Source organism: Nerophis ophidion, linkage group LG07 (genome assembly GCF_033978795.1).
Source record: "Nerophis ophidion isolate RoL-2023_Sa linkage group LG07, RoL_Noph_v1.0, whole genome shotgun sequence".
In the NCBI taxonomy this organism is placed as follows: Eukaryota; Metazoa; Chordata; class Actinopteri; order Syngnathiformes; family Syngnathidae; genus Nerophis; species Nerophis ophidion.
In genome coordinates, this window is record NC_084617.1 from 3,877,332 (window position 1) to 3,904,022 (window position 26,691).

The following is a 26,691-nucleotide window of genomic DNA, read 5'->3' on the forward strand; positions in this document are numbered from 1 at the left end:
ACTAATAAAAGTATCAATCAATCAATCAAAACCACCCGTCAACTGGTGCTGAAGAAAGGTGCGGGGCCGACCTTCAGGTTGTACAGGTACGACCATATAATCTCACTAAAACACTAGTAACGCAATAAACAGAGAAGGGATTTTACAGAATTATCCTAGTAAATTTGTCTTAATAACATCTGAATCGCTCCCACTGTATGGTCTTTTTTTTTTCCTAGTCCTTCACTCTCACTTTCCTCATCCACGAATCTTTCATCCTCGGTCAAATTAATGGGGAAATCCTCGCTTTCCCGGTCCGAATCGCTCTCGCTGCTGGTGGCCATGATTGTAAACAATGTTCAGATGTGAGGAGCTCCACAACCCGTGACGTCACGCCCACATCGTCTGCTACTTCCGGTACAGGCAAGGCTTTTTTATTAGCGACCAAAAGTTGCAAACTTTATCGTGGATGTTCTCTACTAAATCCTTTCAGCAAAAATATGGCAATATCGCAAAATGATGAAGTATGACACATAGAATGGACCTGCTATCCCCGTTTAAATAAGAACATCTCATTTCAGTCGGCCTTTAGCTCAACTTTTGTAAACTCTTTCAGGATATTTTGTCCATGAACTGTGCCTGGAAAATATTCTCTCACTAAACCTGCCCTTAAATATTTGTTGGAACATTTTTCATCACACTTATTTTGCATTCTATTTTAGTTACTTTATTGCAGGGCTCACCAACCTTTTTGAAAGCAAGAGTTACTTCTTGGGTACTGATTAATGCCAAGGGCTACCAGTTTGATACACACTTAAATAAATTGCCAGAAATAGCCAATTTGCTCAATTTACCTTTAATAAATAAATGAATCTATATATATTAAAAAAATGGGCATTTCTGTCCGTCATTCCGTCGTACATTTTTTTTCCTTTCATGGAAGTTTTTTGTAGAGAATAAATTATGAAAAAAACACTTAATTGAACGGTTTAAAAGAGGAGAAAACAGGAAAAAATGAAATTTAAATTTTGAAACATAGTTTATCTTCAATTTCGACTCTTTAAAATTCAAAATTCAACCGAAAAAAAGAAGAGTAAAACTAGCTAATTTGAATCTTTTTGAAAAAAATTTAAAAATAATTTATGGAACATCATTAGTAATTTTTCCTGATTAAGATTAATTTTAGAATTTTGGTGACATGTTTTAAATAGGTTAAAGTCCAATCTGCATTTTGTTAGAATATATAACAAATTGGACCAAGCTATATTTCTAACAAAGACAAGTCATTATTAATTGTTTTTTAATAAGAAATTAAAAAGACTTTGAAAAAAGATTTAAATTTGATTCTAAAGATTTTCTAGACTTGCCAGAATATTTTTTTTGAATTTTAATCATAATAAGTTTGAAGAAATATTTCACAAATATATTTTGTCGAAAAAACAGAAGCTAAAATGAAGAATTAAATTAAAATCAATTTATTATTATTTACAATAAAAACAATACATACACTTGAACATTGGTTTAAATTGTCAGGAAAAGGTAAAAAGGTATATGTGTTTAAAAATCCTAAAATCATTTTTAAGGTTGTACTTTTCTTTAAAATTGTCTTTCTGAAATTTATAAGAAGCAAAGTAAAAAAATAAATAAATTTATTTAAACAAGTGAAGACCAAGTCTTTAAAAAATGTATTTGATTTTCAAATTCTATTTGAGTTTTGTCTCTCTTAGAATTAAAAATGTCGAGCAAAGCGAAACCAGCTTGCTAGTAAATAAATACAATTTGAAAAATAGAGGCAGCTCACTGGTAAGTGCTGCTATTTGAGCTATTTTTAGAACAGGCCAGCGGGCGACTCATCTGGTCCTTGGTGACCCCTGATTTATTTAGTTTACAACCCCCTGGCGCTGTTTTTTTACTTGTTTTTTTATTATCATTTCTTGATGTTGCATATTATAAATTAAAGTTTGTAAAATAAAATGAAAAAATAAAAACTTGGGCTATTTTGGTTGGACACTTCTTCTTTTACATATAGAGTACATTTTGCTCATTACCGCCCCCTTCCGCTTAGAAATGTAGCCTCAAACACTTTAAGCACACAGCGTCACCCAGTGGTCACCTACAGTTCACAACAGCCACCTTTGCGTCATTTAACGTCATATATTTCGTAGTACGAACATTTCCGCGCTCAATCAACATTTCCACTTTCTGCATGGAAAACAAATACACGCACATGCAGAATTTGCCCTGTCATTCTCCAGTAAACGTAAATACCGGAAGTATATACTTTCCCTTCAAAATACACCAGAAATTGGCGATGTTTTTTCGTGGCTTTTATACGCCAATTGTTTTATTTTGAAAGAGCCAAAATGGGATGTAGGACTTTACGTAATGACATCATCTCTGAAGGCCCTCCTTGTTAGCTGTGACTCGAAGGTTTTTTTATTTTTTCAATCAGCTTCGTCGGCTAAGCCAGAAACATTCAACAAGGAGGCAACATTATGGAAAACAATGTCACTCGATATAATGTGCAGTTGTATATTTATGATTTGTCAAGGGGAATGGCGCGAAACCTCAGTCCGATCATGCTGGGTAAGTACAAGACCCCCCCCGTGACGTCACCTTGTATCGTTCTCTAACATCTAAAACACTGTTTATATTTATATTTCATATGTTATTAAACATATTACATGTGAAGATATGTATAAAACAATGTTGGGTTAAAACTGCTCTAATACTTAAAGCTCTACGCCAGGGGTGTCCAAAGTGTGGCCCGGGGACTATTTGCGGCCCGCAGCTACCGTATTTCCTTGAATTGCCGCCAGGGCGCTAATTAATTTAAAACCTCTTCTCACTCCTGTGCTTACCAAAGGCATGCGGTAAAAGTAAGCCTGCGCTAATTATTGTAAAACCTCTTCTCACTCCGGCACTTACCAAAGGCATGCAGTAACAATTTGAGTGTGATGTAAGGATTCCACCATGAAAAGCACATTTAATTAAAAAAAAACTTTATTATGGTCTTACCTTTACTTATAAATATAGTTTATGCCAGCTTCTGCTGATCAAAAGCATCGATAACTTGTTTATAGAAGTCTTCCTTATCTTTCCTCAGTTTTAAAAGTCTCTCTGTCTCAATGGAGATCTTCCTTTCTTACCTCCTCCAGCACATATCACGTCACTCATTTCACTTCTTCTGCAGCCTAATAGTCGCAAGAAGGATCACTAGCGCCCTCTACCACCAGGGGGCGGGAGTCATTTAATGACTCATATTTGACAGACGCAGCTACGGTATTGTGATGGTCTCAAGCCGTCGTCTTATTTATTTAGTTTAGTTTATTAAGGATCCCCATTAGTCTACACCGCAGTGGAGACTATTCTTCCTGGGGTCCAGGCAAAAAACATCACACAACCACAGAACAAACAATTAAAATGCAGTACAACATGATCCATTAATAAATTGTCATAATACAAAAATAGCAACAACAAAGAACCAAAAAATACTAATAAATGTTGTTACATAATAATTTTCATACCAAAGATAAAAATAGCAGGTTCTTGCGGGTTCTTAGGACCACCAAGGAAGGACATAGCTTGAGCAGTTTGACTTTGTTTATTTTTCAATAAAACCTCAGCCCAGGTCGCTCTTCCGCTCCTCCTCTCCGCTCGCTCGCCGTCTCCTTGCCGCCATCTTGGGCCGGGCTCCACTGGTATATTAATAAAACATAGCTACTTACTGTTCTTTTCAGTATACTGGTATTCAATAGCTTGGACCTTATATCCTACTAAATAATTCTTAATCCTCTTCCATTTATGTGATTTCAAATTACCGGTATTGAAATCGCCCTCCTCCATTTTGAAAATGATGACAGGGGAAGTGTCACTCGTGACGTGACGAGTTTGACCCGGTGGTAAAACTAAGCATGCGCTAATTATTTTGCGAAGCGAGTTTGACCCGGCAGTAATTCAAGGCAGGCGCATACTATATGCCCGGCGGCAATTCAAGGAAATACGGTAATTGTTTACCGGCCCCCTACACATTCTGCAAAAATTGCGAAATTGATAGTATTGCCAAAAATTAACAAAAAAAACATTTAAAACATTTGGAATGAGGTGAAATCTAATGAGAAAAAGTAGCAATGTTGACACAAAGCTGCCATGCAGGCAGTTTTTTTTTCTCCTTTTGTCTTTATTTTCATTTTTTTCCATTGCTAAAAAAAAAGGACAAAAAAAATCTGTTATAATTAATTATTACTTAAAAATTATCACTTTAAAATGTTTTACATGGAAAAAATACTGCATATGTTGTGTGGTTGCCATATAAAAACATCAACGTTTTGACAAAAGAGCACAAAACAAAAAAAATAATAGTTCAAACTTAAAATCGACAGATATATCGGAAGTTGATCTTGAAATTTAAGTGTTAAAAGTAATTAAAAAAAAAAAACTAATAAAAATGCATCACTTTATGAGTGGGGAACCTTTCGGATCTCAAATATATTTAGTAGGATTTTATTTAACTTTTCACTGTGATTACTCAAAAATATTCCATCCATCCATTTCCTACCGCTTTTTCCCTTTTGGGGACGCGGGGGGCGCTGGCGCCTATCTCAGCTTCAATCGGGCGGAAGGCGATGTACACCCTGGACAAGTCAAAATTAAATAATTAAAATCAATGGTGTCCTGCATTATTGATCTTTGAGGGCTTTAATTGATAAATAAAGGAACTCTCCTGAAGGAATCAATAAAGTACTATCTATCTATCTATCTATCTATCTATCTATCTATCTATCTATCTATCTATCTATCTATCTATCTATCCATCTAAATACTGCATATTTCAGTTTTACTATAAAAAACAAAGTTGTCTTTGACAGAAAAGGCATAAAACCTTATTTGTTTTACTTAATATCAACCTCAAGTTAATATAGGGATTTACTGTAAGCATTAAATAATAATAAAAAAATAATAATTTGACTTATTTTGAACATTTTATTGACTGAGACCCTCTATGCTCCCCAGGAGGCCTAAGGATGGAAAAAAAAATCCATGTATTTTGTTATGGTTCGAAAATGAAAAATATCAAAATGGCTCCAGCATGCTTACATTTTTCCGTGTGCGGCCATCTGTGGAAAAAGTTTGGACACCCCCTTTCTACTCATTTGTTGTCATATTTTTCCACATTAAATCAGCTTTTTTCCCATTTTGACAGGAAAACAACTGGACGGTATATGGTATGTAGCACATTCATATTCATTTAAACCCCTAATTAATTCATAATCATGAAAACAAAAAATGATTAGTCATTTTGAGTCAGCTACAAGTTTACAGGGGCTTTCCATAACAAATGTCGTTTAAATAGCCTCTGGTGGTGTGTAGAATGTGGTTTTAGGAACTGAAAAATACACTTGGTGGTGTGTACAGTATAATTCTATTCTAGGAAAGAAGAAATGCATATTGTAATAATGTGTACAGTGTAAATATGTCCAATAAGAAATACACATGGTGGTGTGTACAGTATTATTATGTTCTAGGAAATAAGAAATACACATGGTAATTATCTGTATAGTCTAATTATGTCCTACAGGAAATATAAATGGTGGTGTGTACAGTATAATTCTGTCCTATGTGAAATAAGAAATACACATGGTGGTGTGTACGTGATCATTTTGTCCTAGGAAGCAAGAAATACACATAGTGGTGTGTACATTATTATTATATCCTAGGAAATATTACATACTCATGGTGGTGTGTACATGACAATTATGTCCTAGGAAATAAGAAATACTCATAGTGGTGTGTACATTATTATTATGTCCTAGGAATTAAGAAATACTCATGGTGGTGTGTACATTATTATTATGTCCTAGGAATTAAGAAATACTCATAGTGGTGTGTACATGATAATTATGTCCTAGGAAATAAGAAATACTCATAGTGGTGTGTATATTATTATTATGTCCTAGGAAATAAGAAATACTCATAGTGGTGTGTACATTATTATTATGTCCTAGGAAATAAGAAATACACATAGTGGTGTGTACATTATTAGTATGTGCTAGGAAATAAGATTTACTCATGGTGGTGTGTACATGACAATAATGTCCTACGAAATATTAAATACTCATGGTGGTGTGTACATGATAATTATGTCCTAGGAATTAAGAAATACTCATGGTGGTGTGTACATTATTATTATGTCCTAGGAATTAAGAAATACTCATAGTGGTGTGTACATGATAATTATGTCCTAGGAAATAAGAAATACTCATAGTGGTGTGTACATTATTATTATGTCCTAGGAAATAAGAAATACTCATAGTGGTGTGTACATTATTATTATGTCCTAGGAAATAAGAAATACTCATAGTGGTGTGTACAGTATGATTATATCCTATGTAAAATAAGAAATACTCATGGTGGTGTGTACAGGACAATTCTGTCCTATGTAAAATAAGAAATACACATGGTGGTGTGTACAGTATGATTATGTCCTCTAGAAAATGAGAAATACACATTTTTACCTGATTGTAATATGTTTCTAGCACTACAAAAACGAGTGTGTGCTTTTCCTCTGTAGGCACACAGCAATAGTGGCGTACGGGGAGGAGTTCTTTTTTGGAGGGGAAGGAATCTCCAGCTGTTCGCCTGTGAGTGTCTTGGAATTACTTACAAATATTTACAATTTTTTTTATTCTAAGGTTTGTGATGTTTTACTCATTCAGCACCAAAGGGATTTTTTTGAGGACAGCAGTTAAATTCAGTAAATTACCAGTGAAGTGGAACTTTGAGCAGTTAGATAATGAACACTACAGTGCTACTATTGTTTTATTTAATACCAAAATTAATTAATTTGTTATGTTTTTTTTTATTGGCACTGTATTTACGGTTTTTTAAATGTTATTTTGTTACCTTACATCATGTATATAAAACCCAAATGGAGATATTTGGATGTTTTTTAAAGGCAGCTCATTCTACGGGAGCAGAATAAGCTGCTTCTGAGGCTCCATTGTAAGCAAACTTTTAATCACATTTATTTAATATTTAGAATGCATTAAAACAACACACACATCCATTGTTTCTTATAATGAATGTGAACGATAGGCCAAATTACCCAAAAAGTGCAGTTCCCCTTTAACTAGTTCTTGAACCGGGTTTGTAAATAGCAGACATTGTATATTGAAGCATTTAAGGAACAATAAAAACATGAATAATGGGTTCCAGAATCAACAGATGTCCATATTTGATGAAAGGTTTGTACACTTTTAACACTATGCAGAGCGCTATACAGCATACTTGCCAACCCTTGGGGTCATTGTCCTGTTGGAACACCCAAACTTCGCCCAAGACCCAAACTCCGGGCTGATGATTTTAGCGTGTCCTGAAGAATTTGGGAGGTAATCCTCCTTTTTCATTGTCCCATTTACTCTCTGTAAAGCAGCAGTTCCATTGGCAGCCAAACAGGCCCAGAGCATAATGCTACCACCACCATGCTTGACGGTAGGCATGCTGTTCCTGGGATTAAAAAGAATCACTTTTTCTCCTCCAGGTCTTGTTTGGACCACAAATGAGACTATGTAATTCTTGTTTGGACCATGAATTGATTAACGTGGACCCCAACTTCAACAAGTTGAAAAACTTATTCGGGTGTTTCCATTTTGTGGTCAATTGTACGGAATATGTACTGAACCGTGCAATCTACTAATAAAATTTTCAATCGATCAAAAAAAACACAAATGAGACTATACAGTTCTTGTTTGGACCACAAATGAAGCTGTGTAGTTCTTGTTTGGACCACACATGAGACTATGTAGTTCTTGTTTGAACCATAAATGAGACTATTTAGTTCTTGTTTGGACTGTTTAGTTCTTGTTTGGACCACACATGAGACTATTTAGTTCTTGTTTGGACCACAATTGAGATTATTTAGTTCCTGTTTGGACTGTTTAGTTCTTGTTTGGACCACAAATGAGACTATGTAGTTCTTGTTTGGACCACAAATGAGACTATGTAGTTCTTGTTTGGACCTCAGATGAGACTATTTAGTTGTTGTTTGGACCACAAATGAAGCTGTGTAGTTCTTGTTTGGACCACACATGAGACCATGTAGTTCTTCTTTGGACCATAAATGAGACTATTTAGTTCTTGTTTGGACTGTTTAGTTCTTGTTTGGACCACACATAAGACTATTTAGTTCTTGTTTGGACCACAATTGAGACTATTTAGGTCTTGTTTGGACTGTTTAGTTCTTGTTTGGACCACAAATGAGACTATGTAGTTCTTGTTTGGACTGTTTAGTTCTTGTTTGGACCACAGATGAGACTATTTAGTTGTTGTTTGGACCACACGTGAAGCTGTGTAGTTCTTGTTTGGACCACACATGAGACTATGTAGTTCTTGTTTGGACCATAAATGAGACTATTTAGTTCTTGTTTGGACTGTTTAGGTCTTGTTTGGATCACACATGAGACTATTTAGTTCTTGTTTGGACCACAATTGAGACTATTTAGTTCTTGTTTGGACTGTTTAGTTCTTGTTTGGACCACAAATGAGACTAAGTAGTTCTTGTTTGGACCACAAATGAGACTATGTAGTTCTTGTTTGGACCATGAATTGATTAATGTGGACCCCGACTTCAACAAGTTGAAAAACTTATTCGGGTGTTTCCATTTTGTGGTCAATTCTACGGAATATGCACTGAACTGTGCAATCTACTAATAAAAGTTTCAGTCAATCAAAAAAACCCACAAATGAGACTATGCAGTTCTTGTTTGGACCACAGATGAAGCTATGTAGTTCTTGTTTGGACCACACATGAGACTATTTAGTTCTTGTTTGGACCACACATGAGACTATTTAGTTCTTGTTTGGACCACACATGAGACTATTTAGTTCTTGTTTGGACCACAAATGAAGCTGTGTAGTTCTTGTTTGGACCACACATGAGACTATTTAGTTCTTGTTTGGACCACAAATGAGACCATTTAGTTCTTGTTGGAACTGTTTAGTTCTTGTTTGGACCAGAAATGAGACTATGCAGTTCTTGTTTGGACCACAAATGAAGCTGTGTAGTTCTTGTTTGGACCACACATGAGACTATTTAGTTCTTGTTTGGACCACAAATGAGACCATTTAGTTCTTGTTGGAACTGTTTAGTTCTTGTTTGGACCAGAAATGAGACTATGTATTTCTTGTTTGGACCACAGATTAGACTATGTAGTTCTTGTTTGGACCACAAAAGAGACAATTTAGTTCTTCTTTGGACTGTTCAGTTCTTGTTTGGACCACAAATGAGACTGTGTAGTTCTTGTTTGGACCACAAATGAGACTATTTAGTTCTGGTTTGGACCGCAATTGAGACTATTTAGTTCTTATTTGGACTGTTTAGTTCTCGTTTGGACCACAAATGAGACCATTTAGTTCTTGTTGGAACTGTTTAGTTCTTGTTTGGACCACAAATGAGACTATGTATTTCATGTTTGGACCACAGATTAGACTATGTAGTTCTTGTTTGGACCACAAATGAGACAATTTAGTTCTTGTTTGGACTGTTCAGTTCTTGTTTGGACTTTAAATGAGACTATGTAGTTCTTGTTTGGACTGTTTAATTTTTGTTTGGACCACAAATGAGACTATGTAGTTCTTCTTTGGACCCCAAAGGAGACTGTTTAGTTCTTGTTTGGACCACAAATGAGACCATTTAGTTCTTGTTGGAACTGTTTAGTTCTTGTTTGGACCAGAAATGAGACTATGTATTTCTTGTTTGGACCACAGATTAGACTATGTAGTTCTTGTTTGGACCACAAAAGAGACAATTTAGTTCTTCTTTGGACTGTTCAGTTCTTGTTTGGACTTTAAATGAGACTATGTAGTTCTTGTTTGGACCACAAATGAGACTGTGTAGTTCTTGTTTGGACCACAAATGAGACTATTTAGTTCTGGTTTGGACCACAATTGAGACTATTTAGTTCTTATTTGGACTGTTTAGTTCTCGTTTGGACCACAAATGAGACCATTTAGTTCTTGTTGGAACTGTTTAGTTCTTGTTTGGACCACAAATGAGACTATGTATTTCATGTTTGGACCACAGATTAGACTATGTAGTTCTTGTTTGGACCACAAATGAGACAATTTAGTTCTTGTTTGGACTGTTCAGTTCTTGTTTGGACTTTAAATGAGACTATGTAGTTCTTGTTTGGACTGTTTAATTTTTGTTAGGACCACAAATGAGACTATGTAGTTCTTCTTTGGACCCCAAAGGAGACTGTTTAGTTCTTGTTTGGACCACAAATGAGACCATTTAGTTCTTGTTGGAACTGTTTAGTTCTTGTTTGGACCACAAATGAGACTATGTATTTCTTGTTTGGACCACAGATTAGATTATGTAGTTCTTGTTTGGACCACAAATGAGACAATTTAGTTCTTGTTTGGACTGTTCAGTTCTTGTTTGGACTTTAAATGAGACTATGTAGTTCTTGTTTGGACCACAAATGAGACTGTGTAGTTCTTGTTTGGACCACAAATGAGACTATTTAGTTCTTGTTTGGACCACCATTGAGACTATTTAGTTCTTATTTGGACTGGTTAGTTCTCATTTGGACCACAAATGAGACCATTTAGTTCTTGTTGGAACTGTTTAGTTCTTGTTTGGACCACAAATGAGACTATTTAGTTCTTGTTTGGACTGTTCAGTTCTTGTTTGGACTTTAAATGAGACTATGTAGTTCTTGTTTGGACCACAAATGAGACTGTGTAGTTCTTGTTTGGACCACAAATGAGACTATTTACTGTAGTTATTGTTTGGACTGTTTAGTTCTTGTTTGGACTACAAATGAGACTATGTAGTTCTTGTTTGGACCACAAATGAGACGGTGTAGTTCTTGTTTGGACCACAAATGAGACTGTGTAGTTCTTGTTTGGACTACAAATGAGACTATGTAGTCCTTGTTTGGACTACAAATGAGACTATGTAGTTCTTGTTTGGACTACAAATGAGACTATGTAGTTCTTGTTTGGACCACAAATGAGACTGTGTAGTTCTTGTTTGGACCACAAATGAGACTGTTTAGTTCTTGTTTGGACTGTTCAGTTCTTGTTTGGACCACAAATGAGACTATTTAGTTCTTGTTTGGACCACAAAAGGTCTCACCTTTTGTGGTCCACATATTTTGCTGGGTATTGTGGCCAAACAGCGAAATGTTTGTTTCATCTGACATTACATGAACAAAGATAAGACCTGAAGGAAACCTCTGTGGTCAGAAGAAACCAAAAATGTAGCTGTTAGGCTACAAAACCCAGCAATATGTTAGGAGGAGAAAAGGTGAGGCCTTCAACAGCCTTGACATAATGCCCTTCACAAGTGTATGTAAACTTTTAAACACGACTGTATATTGAGCTAAGAAAATAATAAGAATGCTGTACAAAGGCTAAAACAACACTTAAAAGCAAAAAAATAGGCATTAAAAGAGTAATCAATGACAGAACTGCAGTGCTGACGTGAATGAGCAGAGACATTGATCAGCATGCCCACAATGAATGTGCTGCCTGGCACAAAATGGCTGTCATGCAGGCACACATTGACTGGATGAGACAAGGTTCGTACAACAAAGCATATTTTTTATCTGGTCTGTGGTTGGTAAATAATAAAGGTTGTATAATGAGGGATTCCAAATTGAGTTGTGCTCGAGGTGACTGAAAAAAGGAGGGAAATGACTCAAAAAAGCACCAAAATGTTTGCAACATCAATATCACACATTTGTAAGAAATCAGGTTGTTTGAAATATAAAGTTGTTGACTTACTAAGGATGATTCTGCTGCGCTTTTCAGGGTGGAACAATGCTGGGACCTCCAGACACAGTTGTGGAGCTTGGTGAGACCGAAGTCTCGGAGGAGATCTTCATGGAATATCTGTCGTCTTTGGGAGAAAGCACTTACAGGTGTCCCTTCCACACTTTATTATTCACCTTGTCATTTTAGCTTTGAGCTTGATCGCAATCATTTTGCTATTACACTCTCTCCCAGGGACAATAAGGGAATCTAAACTGTTGATGGCTATAACATATTAGCTCTTACATGAATTAGTATAGGTTTCTAATGCTGTATATTGAACACATAACAGGTCAATAAAATGCAATTGGCATTGCTTAAAATTGGAAAAAAGCAAAAACAAGCACCAGCGAACAAACAGCGCCAATGTCCTCTCCAACCACAGCCTGCTCCGCCGCTCCCAGTCTGTGGAACGCTCTCCCTGACTACCTGCAGGTACCACAGACTGTGGATGCTTTTTTAAAAGAAGCCTTTTTTAGATATATGCACACTAGTTCTAGCTATTAGGCTGTTCTACATCTTATTTGTATTTATTTTTGTTATCCATCCATCCATTTGTACCTCTTATTTCCTTTGGGGTCGCAGGGGGCGCTGGTGCCTATCTCAGCTACAATCGGGCGGAAGGCGGTGTACACCCTGGACAAGTTGCCACCTCATTGCAGTTCCATTATTTTCGTTATCTTTTTATAAAAAAATGTTTAATACGCTTTAGCTTTTTGAGGTTGTTTACTCAACGTAAAGTGCTTTTTACAAATAAAATCCATCCATCCATTTTCTACCGCTTATTCCCTTTTGGGGTCGCGGGGGGCGCTGGCGCCTATCCAAGCTACAATCGGGCGGAAGGCGGCGTACACCCTGGACAAGTTGCCACCTCATCGCCGTTCCATTATTTTCGTTATCTTTTTATTAAACATGTTTTAATACACTTTAGCTTTTTGAGGTTGTTTACTCAACGTAAAGTGCTTTTTACAAATAAAATCCATCCATCCATCCAGCCACCCATTTTCTACCGCTTATTCCCTTTTGGGGTTGCGGGGGGCGCTGGCGCCTATCTCAGCTCCAATTGGGCAGAAGGCGGTGTACACCCTGGACAAGTTGCCACCTCATCTCCGTTCCATTATTTTCGTTATCTTTTTATTAAACATTTTTTAATACACTTTAGCTTTTTGAGGTTGTTTACTCAACGTAAAGTGCTTTTTACAAATAAAATCCATCCATCCATCCAGCCACCCATTTTCTACCGCTTATTCCCTTTTGGGGTTGCGGGGGGCGCTGGCGCCTATCTCAGCTCCAATTGGGCAGAAGGCGGTGTACACCCTGGACAAGTTGCCACCTCATCTCCGTTCCATTATTTTCGTTATCTTTTTATTAAACATTTTTTAATACACTTTAGCTTTTTGAGGTTGTTTACTCAACGTAAAGTGCTTTTTACAAATAAAATCCATCCATCCATCCAGCCACCCATTTTCTACCGCTTATTCCCTTTTGGGGTCGCGGGGGGTGCTGGCGCCTATCTCAGCTACATTCGGGCGGAAGGCGGTGTACACCCTGGACAAGTCGCCACCTCATTGTAGGGCCAACACAGATAGACAGACAACATTCACACTCACATTCACACACTAGGGCCAAATTAGTGTTGCCAATCAACCTATCCCCAGGTGCATGTCTTATAAAATATATTATTATTATTATTATTATTTTCTATATTATTATTATTATTATCTATACAGCCAGGCTTTTCAACTACATAATGAAGAGGGCCATAGTTTCAAGAGCCCAAGGGCCCAGGGGCCATACATGGAAATGTGGATGTTTCATCATAAAGTGCCTCTGCAGAGGTCAATTCCTTTGATACTGTGTTTACTTACTTGCAGAGCAAACACAACCGCACTGTTAATACATTCATTACTCGTTTCCAGCGTGTGCATCTACACAGATAGTTAACAGCATGAAGAAACAGAAGCGCCAGAAGTGTTGTTGAGGATTAATGTTCCTGTTTTTTTTTTGCATTCTTTTCCTTCCTCAATTTAATTTCTGTACACTTCATTTAGGAAAGGCACTCTGTCATTTAGGACTGATTTTGAAAGATGTAAGGAAAATTGTAGAGTGTTTGGCACAATCCTCATATCTTCCATTCTTTCAGAGGTGAGAGGTATCGACTGTTTGAGCACAACTGCAACACCTTCAGCAACGAGGTGGCTCAGTTCCTGACGGGAACGCCCATCCCCTCCTACATCACTGACCTTCCGTCTGAAGTCCTTGCCACGTGAGTTTAAACAACCCAGCCTGCATGCTAGGACTTTACCAAAGAAAATAACTATTTTGTATTAGGCTCAACAGGGTTATTTGTTTTGCATTTACTGTAGACAAAGCAGCCCATACACTATATTGCCTGAAGTATTTGGCCAGCCATCCAAATGATGAGAATCAGGTGTCCTAATCACTTGGTGTATCAAATCAAGCACTTAGGCATGGACACTGTTTCTACAAACATTTGTGAAATAACTTGCCGCTTTCAGTGATTTCCAGCATAGAATTGTCATAGGATGCCACCTGTGCAAAAAATCTCGTGAAATTTCCTCACTCCTAAATATTCCAAAGTCTACTGTCGGCTTTTATTATAAGAAAAGTGTAGAGTTTGGGGAACAACAGCAACTCAGCCACCAAGTGGTAGGCCACATAAACTGACAGAGAGGTGGTCAGCGGATGCTGAAGCGCATAGTGCAAAGACTTTCTGCACAGTCAGTTGCTACAGAGCTCCAAACTTCATGAGACTTTCCAATTAGCCCACGTACAGCACGCAGAGAGCTTCATGGAATGGGTTTCCATGGCCGAGCAGCTGCATCTAAGTCATACATCACCAAGTCCAATGCAAGGCGTGGGATGCAGTGGTGTAAAGCACATCGCCACTGGACTCTAGAGCAGTGGAGACGCTTTCACTGGACTGATGAATCACACTTTTCCATCTGGCAATCTGATGGACCAGTCTGGGTTTGGAGGTAGCCAGGAGAACGCTACATTTCGGACTGCATTGTGCCGAGTGTGAAATTTGGTGGAGGAGGAAGTATGGTGTGGGGTTGTTTTCCGGGAGTTGGGCTCAGTTCCTTAGTCCCAGTAAAAAGGAACTTTGAATCCAAAACATTTTGGACAATTCCATGCTCCCAACTTTGTGGGAACAGTTTGGAGCGGGCCCCTTCCTCTTCCAACATGACTGTGCACCCGTGCACAAGGTAAGGTCCATAAAGACATGGATGACAGAGTCTGGTGTGGAATGAACGTGACTGGCCTGCACAGAGTCCTGACCTCAACCCGATAGAACACCTTTGGGATGAATTAGAAGGCCTTCAGTGTGTGACCTCACACACTTTTAGAAGAATGGCGGAAAATTCCTCTAAACACACTCTGCAACCTTGTGGACAGCCTTCCCAGAAGAGTTGAAGCTGTAATAGCAGTAAAAGGTGGACCCACATCATATTGAAGCCTATGGGTTAGGAATGGGATGGCACTTCAAGTTTTATATGTGAGTCAAGGCAGGTGACCAAATACTTTTGGCAATATAGTGTATGTTCAAAATGGTCAGAATCTATTTCAAATGTATTTATTTATTTTAATGGATTAATTTATTAAGAGCACAACACTTTCTTGTGTCAATTTTAGCGAAAAAAATAACATTATGCACAAATATATTCAGGTTATGAATTTTTTTGGGCTTAATTGGGAACAGTGCATGTATTTACTGGTGTAGAAGTAAGGGAAAGTTTACATTAATTACTATGACTGGAAATGCACCGCAATTAGCCCAAATGCTAATTTTCAATCGTTGTCCCTGACGTACTTGTCAACCTTGAGACCTCTGAATTCGAGAGATGGGGGGGTGAGGGGGGTTGGGGGGGCCGGTTTTGGTGTTAGCGGGGGTGTATATTGCAGCGTCCTAGAAGAGTTAGTGCTGCAAGGGATTCTGGGTATTAGTTCTGTTGTGTTTATGTTGTGTTACGGTGCGGATGTTCTACCAAAATTTGGGATGAAAAATGAGACTATGTAGTTCTTGCTTGGACCACGAATGAGACTATGTAGTTCTTCTTTGGACCACGAAGGAGACTGTTTAGTTCTTCTTTGGACCACAAATGAGACCATTTAGTTCTTGTTGGAACTGTTTAGTTCTTGTTTGGACCACAAATGAGACTATGTATTTCTTGTTTGGACCACAGATTAGACTATGTAGTTCTTGTTTGGACCACAAATTAGACTATGTAGTTCTTGTTTGGACCACAAATGGACTATGTATTTCTTGTTTGGACCACAGATTAGACTATGTAGTTCTTGTTTGGACCACAAATGAGACTATGTAGTTCTTGCTTGGTCCACAAATGAGACTATGTAGTTGTGTTTTGGACCACAAAGGAGACTGTTTAGTTCTTGTTTGGACCACAAATGAGACCATTTAGTTCTTGTTGGAACTGTTTAGTTCTTGTTTGGACCACAAATGAGACTATGTATTTCTTGTTTGGACCACAGATTAGACTATGTAGTTCTTGTTTGGACCACAAATGAGACTATGTAGTTCTTGCTTGGACCACAAATGACACTAAGTAGTTGTTTTTTGGACCACAAAGGAGACTGTTTAGTTCTTTTTTGGACCACAAGTAAGACCATTTAGTTCTTGTTGGAACTGTTTAGTTCTTGTTTGGACCACAGATTAGACTATGTAGTTCTTGCTTGGACCACAAATGGACTATGTATTTCTTGTTTGGACCACAGATTAGACTATGTAGTTCTTGTTTGGACCACAAATGAGACTATGTAAGTCTTGCTTGGACCTCAAATGAGACTATGTAGTTCTGTTTTGGACCTCAAAGGAGACTGTTTAGTTCTTGTTTGGACCACAAATGAGACCATTTAGTTCTTGTTGGAACTGTTTAGTTCTTGTTTGGACCACAAATGAGACTATGTATTTCTTGTTTGGACCACAGATTAGACTATGTAGTTCTTGTTTGGACCACAAATTAGACTATGTAGTTCTTGTTTGGACCACAAATGGACTATGTATTTCTTGTTTGGACCACAGATTAGACTATGTAGTTCTTGTTTGGACCACAAATGAGACTATGTAGTTCTTGCTTGGTCCACAAATGAGACTATGTAGTTGTGTTTTGGACCACAAAGGAGACTGTTTAGTTCTTGTTTGGACCACAAATGAGACCATTTAGTTCTTGTTGGAACTGTTTAGTTCTTGTTTGGACCACAAATGAGACTATGTATTTCTTGTTTGGACCACAGATTAGACTATGTAGTTCTTGTTTGGACCACAAATGAGACTATGTAGTTCTTGCTTGGACCACAAATGACACTAAGTAGTTGTTTTTTGGACCACAAAGGAGACTGTTTAGTTCTTTTTTGGACCACAAGTAAGACCATTTAGTTCTTGTTGGAACTGTTTAGTTCTTGTTTGGACCACAGATTAGACTATGTAGTTCTTGCTTGGACCACAAATGGACTATGTATTTCTTGTTTGGACCACAGATTAGACTATGTAGTTCTTGTTTGGACCACAAATGAGACTATGTAAGTCTTGCTTGGACCTCAAATGAGACTATGTAGTTCTGTTTTGGACCTCAAAGGAGACTGTTTAGTTCTTGTTTGGACCACAAATGAGACCATTTAGTTCTTGTTGGAACTGTTTATTTCTTGTTTGGACCACAGATTAGACTATGTAGTTCTTGTTTGGACCACAAATGAGACAATTTAGTTCTTCTTTGGACCACAAAGGAGACCATTTAGTCCTTGTTGGAACTGTTTATTTCCTGTTTGGACCACAGATCTGGGTATTAATTCTGTTGTGTTTATGTTGTGTCACGGTGCGGATGTTCTCCCAAAATGTGTTTGTCATTCTTATTTGGTGTGGGTTCACAGTGTGGTGCATATTTGTAACAGTGTTAAAGTTCTTTATACGGCCACCCTCAGTGTGACCTGTATGGCTGTTGACCAAGTATGCCTTGCATTCTATTGTGTGTGTTTATAAATGTGTTTATTATGTGGCTGTGCCGCCACGCTGTGGAGGAAAAGCGGACGTGACGAGAGGTTGTAGAGGACATTAAAGGCGGTACTTTTAAGGCACGCCCCCAATAATGTTGTCCAAGCGGAAATGGGGAGAATGGTTGCCCCGGGAGATTTTAGGGAGGGGCACTGATATTTGGGAGTCTCTCTGAAAAATCGAGAGCGCGGTCCCTGATCCGATTTGCTTTTCACCTGCAGACCGTTTGGCCAGATGTTGCGGCCCATCTTGGACAACATCCACATCGCCCCCCCAGGAGGCAACGCCATCAACGGAGGGAGAAACCTCTAAACACACTTGGCTCAGTACCACTGGAGTCTCATCTCAACTTCTTTTACTACTACATTTGATGCCATAGGTCTTGGGAAGATGAGACACCATTACGCCCTTTAACCGATTTATATATATATTAACCACTCTATATGTATATATATATATATATATATATATATATATATATATATATATATATATATATATATATATATTTGATCAAGCTGACATCCCCATTTACTTTCCTGCACTGTCGATATTCATGTACTATAACGATGTTAGTTAGTTATTATCTTTTTAGTTCTCATACATTTACACTTGTTTGGACATTTTTTGCACATTGGTGACTAAGTGAGTTTAGTTTTAATGATCAATTTAAGTAGACAAACGAGGAACTTAATTCAAATCCTAAGCTGTGAGACTCCACTGCTGACCACAATTAAACATATTTATTTCAGAAACATCTTTAATATATATTTATTATAATCTAATTTATTGTTTCAGCAACAATACTCTGAACATCTTCGTCGACTCCCATCACGCATCCTTTTGTACCGTCTCAACCCCAGCATTTGTTGACTTTCCCTTCTTATTACATTTGTTTACAATTTGATTTATAGCATAGGATTGTTAGTATCGGCTAGACATGTCTGCTAAGGCTCGTTATTTAGGTTGAAATATCAACAACACCCGTGTGTTTGTCTCGGTGTGCGACGACACACATCTGTGCCTTCATTCCTCTCGGCTTTTTTAACTGCAGGACTTGACGCCAAGTCGGATATCTTCTATTCCTATTGCTCATGTGTAAAACATCCATCCATCCATCCATCCGTCCATCCATCCATCCATCCATCCATCCATTTTCTACCGCTTATTCCCTTTGGCGCTGGTGATGTGTAAAACAAGCTAATACAAAACATCAGATAACAGCAGATGTCACCAGAGAGAAGTCTTGATTTCACACATGTATGTACAAAACCCAAAAGCAGTGAAGTTGTCTTAAAGGCCTACTGAAATGAGATGTTCTTATTTAAACGTGGATAGCAGGTCCATTCTATGTGTCATACTTGATCATTTCGCGATATTGCCATATTTTTGCTGAAAGGATTTAGTAGAGAACATCGACGATAAAGTTTGCAACTTTTGGTCGCTAATAAAAAAGCCTTGCCTGTACCGGAAGTAGCAGACGATGTGCGCGTGACGTCACGGGTTGTGGAGCTCCTCACATCTGAACATTGTTTACAATCATGGCCACCAGCAGCGAGAGCGATTCGGACCGAGAAAGCGACGATTTCCCCATTAATTTGAGCGAGGATGAAAGATTTGTGGATGAGGAAAGTGAGAGTGAAGGACTAGAAAAGAAAAAAAAAGACTATACAGTGGGAGCGATTCAGATGTTATTAGACAAATTTACTTGGATAATTCTGTAAAATCCCTTTTCTGGTTATTGTGTTACTAGTGTTTTAGTGAGATTATATGGTCGTACCTGTACCCGGCCCCGCACCTTTCTTCAGCACCAGTCGACGAGTGGTGGCGATGCCCATCTCTGCCCCTCGCAAGGGACCCTCTTCGAAACACGATCTTTTGAAATGATCGCTGCATAATACACTGTACTTTGTGTGTGTGGTCCAATCCAACCGTGTTGACTTGACCGCTCTGTTCCATAGTAAAGCTTCACCGTCATCTTTCGGGAATGTAAACAACGAAACACCGGCTGTGTTTGTGTTGCGAAAGGCGGCCGCAATACACTGCTTCCCACCTACAGCTTTCTTCTTTGACGTCTCCATTGTTCATCGAACAAATTGCAAAAGATTCAGCAACACAGATGTCCAGAATACTGTGGAATCATGCGATGAAATATTAGACGGTGCTGGAACAAAATGTCCTCTACAATGCGTGACGTCACGCGCACGCCTCATCATACCGCGAGGTTTTAGCATGATACTTCTGCGCGAAATTTAAAATTGCAATTTAGTAAACTAAAAAGGCCGTATTGGCATGTGTTGCAATGTTAATATTTCATCATTGATATATAAACTATCAGACTGCGCGGTCGCTAGTAGTGGCTTTCAGTAGGCCTTTAATGGTAAATAAAAAGAGAATACAATGATTTTCTAATCCTTTTCAACTTATATTCAATTAAATAGACTGCAAAGACAAGATATTTCATGTTCACACTGAGAATCTTAATTTTTATTTTTATTTTGCAAATAACCATGAACTTAGGAGTTAATGGCAGCAACACATTGCAATAAAGTCATTTTTACCAGTGTGTTACATGGCCTTTCCTTTTAACAACACTCAGTAAAGGTTTGGGAACTGAGAAGACACATTTTTGAAGTAGAATTCTTTTCCATTCTTGCTTGATTTTTTTCAGTTTAAGTTGTTCAACAGTCTCCCTTCTCAAATTTTAGCCTTCACACATTTTAAATGACTACAGAAAGTCCAGTCTATTACCCGCACTCTTTTACTACAAAGCCACGCTGTTGTAACACGTGGCTTGGCATCGTTTTGCTGAAATAAGCAGGGGCGTCCATGAAAGGAACATACTGTATGTTGCTCCAAAACCTGTATGTACCTTTCAGCATTAACGGTACCTTCACAGATGTGTAAGTTACCCATGCTTTGGGCACTAATGCACCCCCATACCATCACACATGCTGCCTTTTACACTTTGACCCTAGAACAATCCGGATGGTTCTTTTCCCCTTTTTTGGTCCACGACATCCACAGTTTCCAAAAACAATCTGAAATGTGGACTCGTCAGACCGGAGAAAAACGTTTCCACTTTGCATCAGTCCATCTTAGATGAGCTCGGGCCCAGCGAAGCCGGCGGCATTTCTGGGTGTTGTTGATGAATAGCTTTGGCTTTGCATAGTAATAATAATAATGATAATAATAATAATGGATTTGATTTATATCGCGCTTTTCTATTGTTATATACTCAAAGCGCTCACAGAGAAGTGGGAACCCATCATTCATTCACACCTGGTGGTGGTAAGCTACATTTGTAGCCACAGCTGCCCTGGGGTAGACTGACGGAAGCGTGGCTGCCAGTTTGCGCCTACGGCCCCTCCGACCACCACCAATCATTCATTCATCGTTCTTTCACCAGTGTGAGTGGCACCGGGGGCAAAGGGTGAAGTGTCCTGCCCAAGGACACAGCGGCAGCGACTTTGATGTCAATAGGTGGGAAGCGAACCTGCAACCCTCAGGTTTCTGGCACGGCCGTTCTACCCACTACGCCATGCCGCCCCGTAGTAGTAGTTTTAACTTGCACTTACAGATGTAGCGACCAACTGTAGTTACTGACAGTGGTTTTCTGAAGTGTTCCTGAGCCCACGTGGTGATATCCTTTACACACCGATGTCGCTTTTTGATGCAGTACCGCCTGAGGGATCCAAGGTCCGTAATATCTTGGCTTATGTGCAGTGCTTTCTCTGGATCCTCTGATGGTATTACGGAGCAAGAATAGTGAAATCCCTAAATTCTTTGGTTAACAAATGTTGTTCTTTAACATTTTGCTCAGGCATTTGTTGACAAAGTGGTGACCCTCGCCCCGTCCTTGTTTGGGAACGACTGAGCATTTCACGGAAGCTGCTTTTTTTTTTTTTACTCAAAAATGGCGCCCACCTGTTCCCAATTAGCCCGTCCACCTGTGGGATGTTCCAAATAAGTGTTTGATGAGCATTCCTCAACTTTCCCAGTCTTTTTTGCCACTTGTGCCAGCTTTTTTGGCACATGTTGCAGCCATCAAATTCCCAATGAGCTCATATTTGCAAAACATAACAACATATCTTGTCTTTTGCAGTCTATTCAATTGAATATAAGATGAAAAATATTAGCAAATGATTATATTTTGTTTTTATTTACTATGTACACAACGTGAAAACTGCACTGTTTTTGTGTTTAGGATTAGAAGAAGGACTAGAGAAGCACATTAGAAAGACTGATTCAACCAGCATGAACTATTCTACCTTGCATGCCGCCATCAATACTAAGCACACTTTATTTATGTTTGTGCACTGAAATAACATTAAAACATAATTGAACAATAATCCAACCTCCGCTCACACTTGACTTGTAACCTGACCAATGAAATGTATCAATGAACAAATCGTCGTTTTTGTTCCCCCCAAATGTTGTTTCTGGCTTCCTAATATTCTTAGGATATAAGATATTAGATATAATGTTTATGCAAATTGTTAATGTTGTTTGTGTAATTGTTTTTGGAACTTGACCAACACATAAAGCCATTGATTACAACTTTTTTAAGAATCCCTGTTGTTCTTCTGAGCTCAACTTTCACCTGATTAAGTTGTTTATATGCAGAACTGTTTTTTCAAAAACTTTTATTCTAGTCTGATTTAGCCATTCCTTTACCACTTTTGAGGTGTGTTTGGGGTCATTGTCCTGTTGGAACACCCACCTGCGCCCAAGACCCAACCTCCGGGCTGATGACTGTAGCTTGTCCTGAAGAATTTGGAGGTAATCCTCCTTTTTTCATTGTCCCATTTACTCTCTGTAAAGCAGCAGTTCCATTGGCAGCAAAACAGGCCCAGAGCATAATACTACCACCACCATGCTTGACGGTAGGCTTGGTGTTCCTGGGATTAAAAGGCCTCACCTTTTCTTTTAATTCTTGTTTGGACCACAAATGAGACTATTTAATTCTTGTTTGGACCACAGATGAGACTATTTAGTTCTTTTTTGGACCACTGGTGAAACTATTTAGTTCTTTTTTGGACCACAAATGAGACTATTTAGTTTTTTTTTGGACCACAAATGTATGAGACTAGTTAGTTCTTGTTTGGACCTCAAATGAGATTTAAGTTCTTGTTTTGACCTCAAATGAGACTTTAGTTCTTGTTTTGGACCTCAAATGAGACTTTAGTTCTTGCTTGGACCACAAATGAGACTTTAGTTCTTGTTTTGGACCTCAAATGAGACTTAAGTTCTTGTTTGGGCCACAATTGATACCATTTAGTTCTTATTTGGACCACAAATTAGACTATTTAGTTGTTTTTTGGACCACAAATGAGACTATTTAGTTCTTATTTGGACCACAAATTAGACTATTTAGTTCTTATTTGGACCACAAATGAGACTATTTAGTTCTTTTTTGGACCACAAATGAGACTATGTAGTTCTTTTTTGGACCACAAATGAGACTATGTAGTTCTTGTTTGGACCTCAAATGTATGAGACTTTTTAGTTCTTGTTTGGACCTCAAATGAGACTTTAGTTCTTGTTTGGATCTCGAATGAGACTTTAGTTCTTTTTTGGACCACAAATGAGACTATTTAGTTCTTGTTTGGGCCACAATTGATACTATTTACTTTTTATTTGGACCACAAATTAGACTATTTAGTTCTTGTTTGGACCACAGATGTATAAGATTGTTTAGTTCTTGTTTGGACCTCAAATGAGACTTTAGTTCTTGTTTGGACCTCAAATGAGACTAGTTCTTGTTTGGGCCACAAATGATACTATTTAGTTCTTATTTGGACCACAAATTAGATTATTTAGTTCTTGTTTGGACCACAAATGAGACTATGTAGTTCTATTTTGGACCACAGATGTATAAGATTGTTTAGGTATTGTTTGGACCACAAATGTATGAGACTATTTAGTTCTTGTTTGGACCTCAAATGACACTTAAGTTCTTGTTTGGACCTCAAATGAGACTTTAGTTCTTGTTTTGGACCTCAAATGAGACTTTAGTTCTTGTTTTGGACCTCAAATGAGACTATTTAGTTCTTTTTTGGACCACAGATGAGACTATGCAGTTCTTGTTTGGACCACAGATGTATAAGATTGTTTAGGTATTGCTTGGACCACAAATGTGTGAGACTATTTAGTTCTTGTTTGGACCTCAAATGAGACTTTAGTTCTTGTTTGGACCACAACTGAGACTATTTAGTTCTTGTTTGGGCCACAATTGATACTATTTAGTTCTTATTTGGACCACAAATTAGATGATTTAGTTCTTGTTTGGACCACAAATGAGACTATTTAGTTCTTTTTTGGACCACAGATGTATAAGACTATTTAGTTCTTGTTTGGACCTCAAATGACACTTTAGTTCTTGTTTGGACCTCAAATGAGACTTTAGTTCTTGTTTGGACTGTTTAGTTCTTGTTTTGGACCTCAAATGAGACTTTAGTTCTTGTTTGGACCACAAATGAAACTATTTAGTTCTTGTTTGGGCCACAATTGATACTATTTAGTTCTTATTTGGACCACAAATTAGACTATTTAGTTCTTTTTTGGACCACAGATGAGACCATTTAGTTCTTGTTTGGACCACACATAAGACTATTTAGTTCTGGTTTGGACCTCAAATGAGACGGTTTAGTTCACGTTTTGACCACAAATGAAACAATGTAGTTCTTTATGGACCACAAATGAGACTATTTAGTTCTTCTTTGGACCACAAATGTATGAGACTGTTTAGTTCTTGTTTGGACTAAACCAACTAACCCTAGCAGGCAAGACCAGATCTTATGTGACTTCTACTCCGCCAAATAATTCTGGGGATGTTTGTGACTCAAATGTTTGCTTGCAACTTCAAACATAACACTTGTCTTAAACATGATTAAGTTGACTACTCTTAAATGGAGATAAAATAAAAAAATATATGTATATGTAATTGCAGTTCTTCAAGCAACCACAGAGGGGCAATGTCTCTCTTTTCCCCTCCACTTAAAATGTGTTTAAAGTGAAGTTTGACTGCATTATTTGGGCTTGTAGTTCAGCATGAATCACCTGTTTAGTCATTTTGTATCTTCAGCCATTCATCATCTGATGAGGGGAAGTTGCAGTCGCAGCAGATGTGCAGCAGATGTGCAGCAGATGTGCAGCAGACAGACTGAGTGTGGCCCCCTCCTGAGAAAGACAAGATAATGGATGCATGGCCAGACCTAAGCCCCTTGACCCCTGCAGGTGAGAAGCTCACTTCTTTGTGCAATTAGTGGTGTCCATGATGCTTCAATTTCAAGGTTGTATGTACATCACTGCAAGTATTATATACATAATAGTCTTTTTAAATACTATAGTCCAGTGGTTCGCACCTCAGAAAAAACCTGGCTCTCCAAGTTTCACCATAATGATAACATATACAGTAGTGTAGTAGACCTAAGTATTCATTAAGTACCACCAAAATGACAACATTAAATACAGCAGGGTAGTAGACCTAAGTATTCATTAAGTACCACCAAAATGACAACATTAAATTCAGCAGGGTAGTAGACCTAAGTATTCATTAAGTACCACCAAAATGACAACATTAAATACACTAGTGTAGTAGACCTAAGTATTCATTAAGTACCACCAAAATGACAACATTATATACAGTAGTGTAGTAGACCAAAGTATTCATTAAGTACCACCAGAATGACAACATTAAATACAGTAGTGTAGTAGACCTTAGTATTCATTAAGTACCACCAAAATGACAACATTAAATACAGTAGTGTAGTAGACCTAAGCATTCATAAAGTACCACCAAAATGACAACATTATATACAGTAGTGTAGTAGACCTAAGTATTCATTAAGTACCACCATAATGACAACATTAAATACAGTAGTGTAGTAGACCTAAGTATTCATTAAGTACCACCAAAATGACAACATTAAATACAGTAATGTAGTAGACCTAAGTATTCCTTAAGTACCACCAAAATGACAATATTAAATACAGCAGTGTAGTACACCTAAGTATTCATTAAGTACCACCAAAATTACAACATTAAATACAGTAGTGTAGTAGACCTTAATACTCATTAAGTACCACCATAATGACAACATTTAATACAGTAGTGTAGTAGACCTAAGTATTCATTAAGTACCACCAAAATGACAACATTAAATACAGTAGTGTAGTAGACCAAAGTATTCAATAAGTACCACCAAAATGACAACATTAAATACAGTAGTGTAGTTAACCTAAGTATTCATTAAGTACCACCATAATGATAACATATACAGTAGTGTAGTAGACCTAAGTATTCATTAAGTACCACCAAAATGACAACATTAAATACAGTAGTGTAGTAGACCTAAGTATTCATTAACTACCACCAAAATGACAACATTAAATACAGTAGTGTAGTAGACCAAAGTATTCAATAAGTACCACCAAAATGACAACATTAAATACAGTAGTGTAGTTAACCTAAGTATTCATTAAGTACCACCATAATGACAACATCAAATACAGTAGTGTAGTAGACCTAAGTATTCATTAAGTACCACCAAAATGACAACATTAAATACAGTAGTGTAGTAGACCTAAGTATTCATTAAGTACCACCATAATGACAACATTAAATACAGTAGTGTAGTAGACCTAAGTATACATTAAGTACCACCATAATGACAACATTAAATACAGTAGTGTAGTAGACCAAAGTATTCATTAAGTACCACCAACATGACAACATTAAATACAGTAGTGTAGTGGACCTAAGTATTCATTAAGTACCACCAAAATGACAACATTAAATACAGTAATGTAGTAGACCTAAGCATTCATTAAGTACCACCAAAATGACAACATTAAATACA

General features: G+C 37.7%; 1 protein-coding gene across 1 annotated transcript; it reads left to right on the forward strand.

The window, feature by feature from the left end:
* The first annotated feature begins 2,352 nt into the window (after positions 1–2,352).
* desi1a (desumoylating isopeptidase 1a) lies at positions 2,353–22,391 on the forward strand. The gene is made up of 6 exons (XM_061905207.1): positions 2,353–2,565; positions 5,183–5,204; positions 6,551–6,620; positions 11,797–11,906; positions 13,940–14,062; positions 18,049–22,391. The coding sequence occupies exons 1-6, from the start codon at positions 2,475–2,477 to the stop codon at positions 18,137–18,139; spliced, it is 507 nt and encodes a 168-aa protein (XP_061761191.1). The 5' UTR covers positions 2,353–2,474; the 3' UTR covers positions 18,140–22,391.
* Positions 22,392–26,691: the final 4,300 nt, after the last annotated feature.

What these genes read in the sequence shown, in the direction of transcription:
- desi1a (XM_061905207.1), top strand. Translation starts at nt 2,475, where the DNA reads ATGGAAAACAATGTCACTCGATATAATGTGCAGTTGTATATTTATGAT. An exon ending in AAACAACTGGACGGTATATG is followed by an intron (nt 5,205 to 6,550) that starts GTATGTAGCACA and finishes TTTCCTCTGTAG; the next exon opens with GCACACAGCAATAGTGGCGT. An exon ending in TTGGGAGAAAGCACTTACAG is followed by an intron (nt 11,907 to 13,939) that starts GTGTCCCTTCCA and finishes CCATTCTTTCAG; the next exon opens with AGGTGAGAGGTATCGACTGT.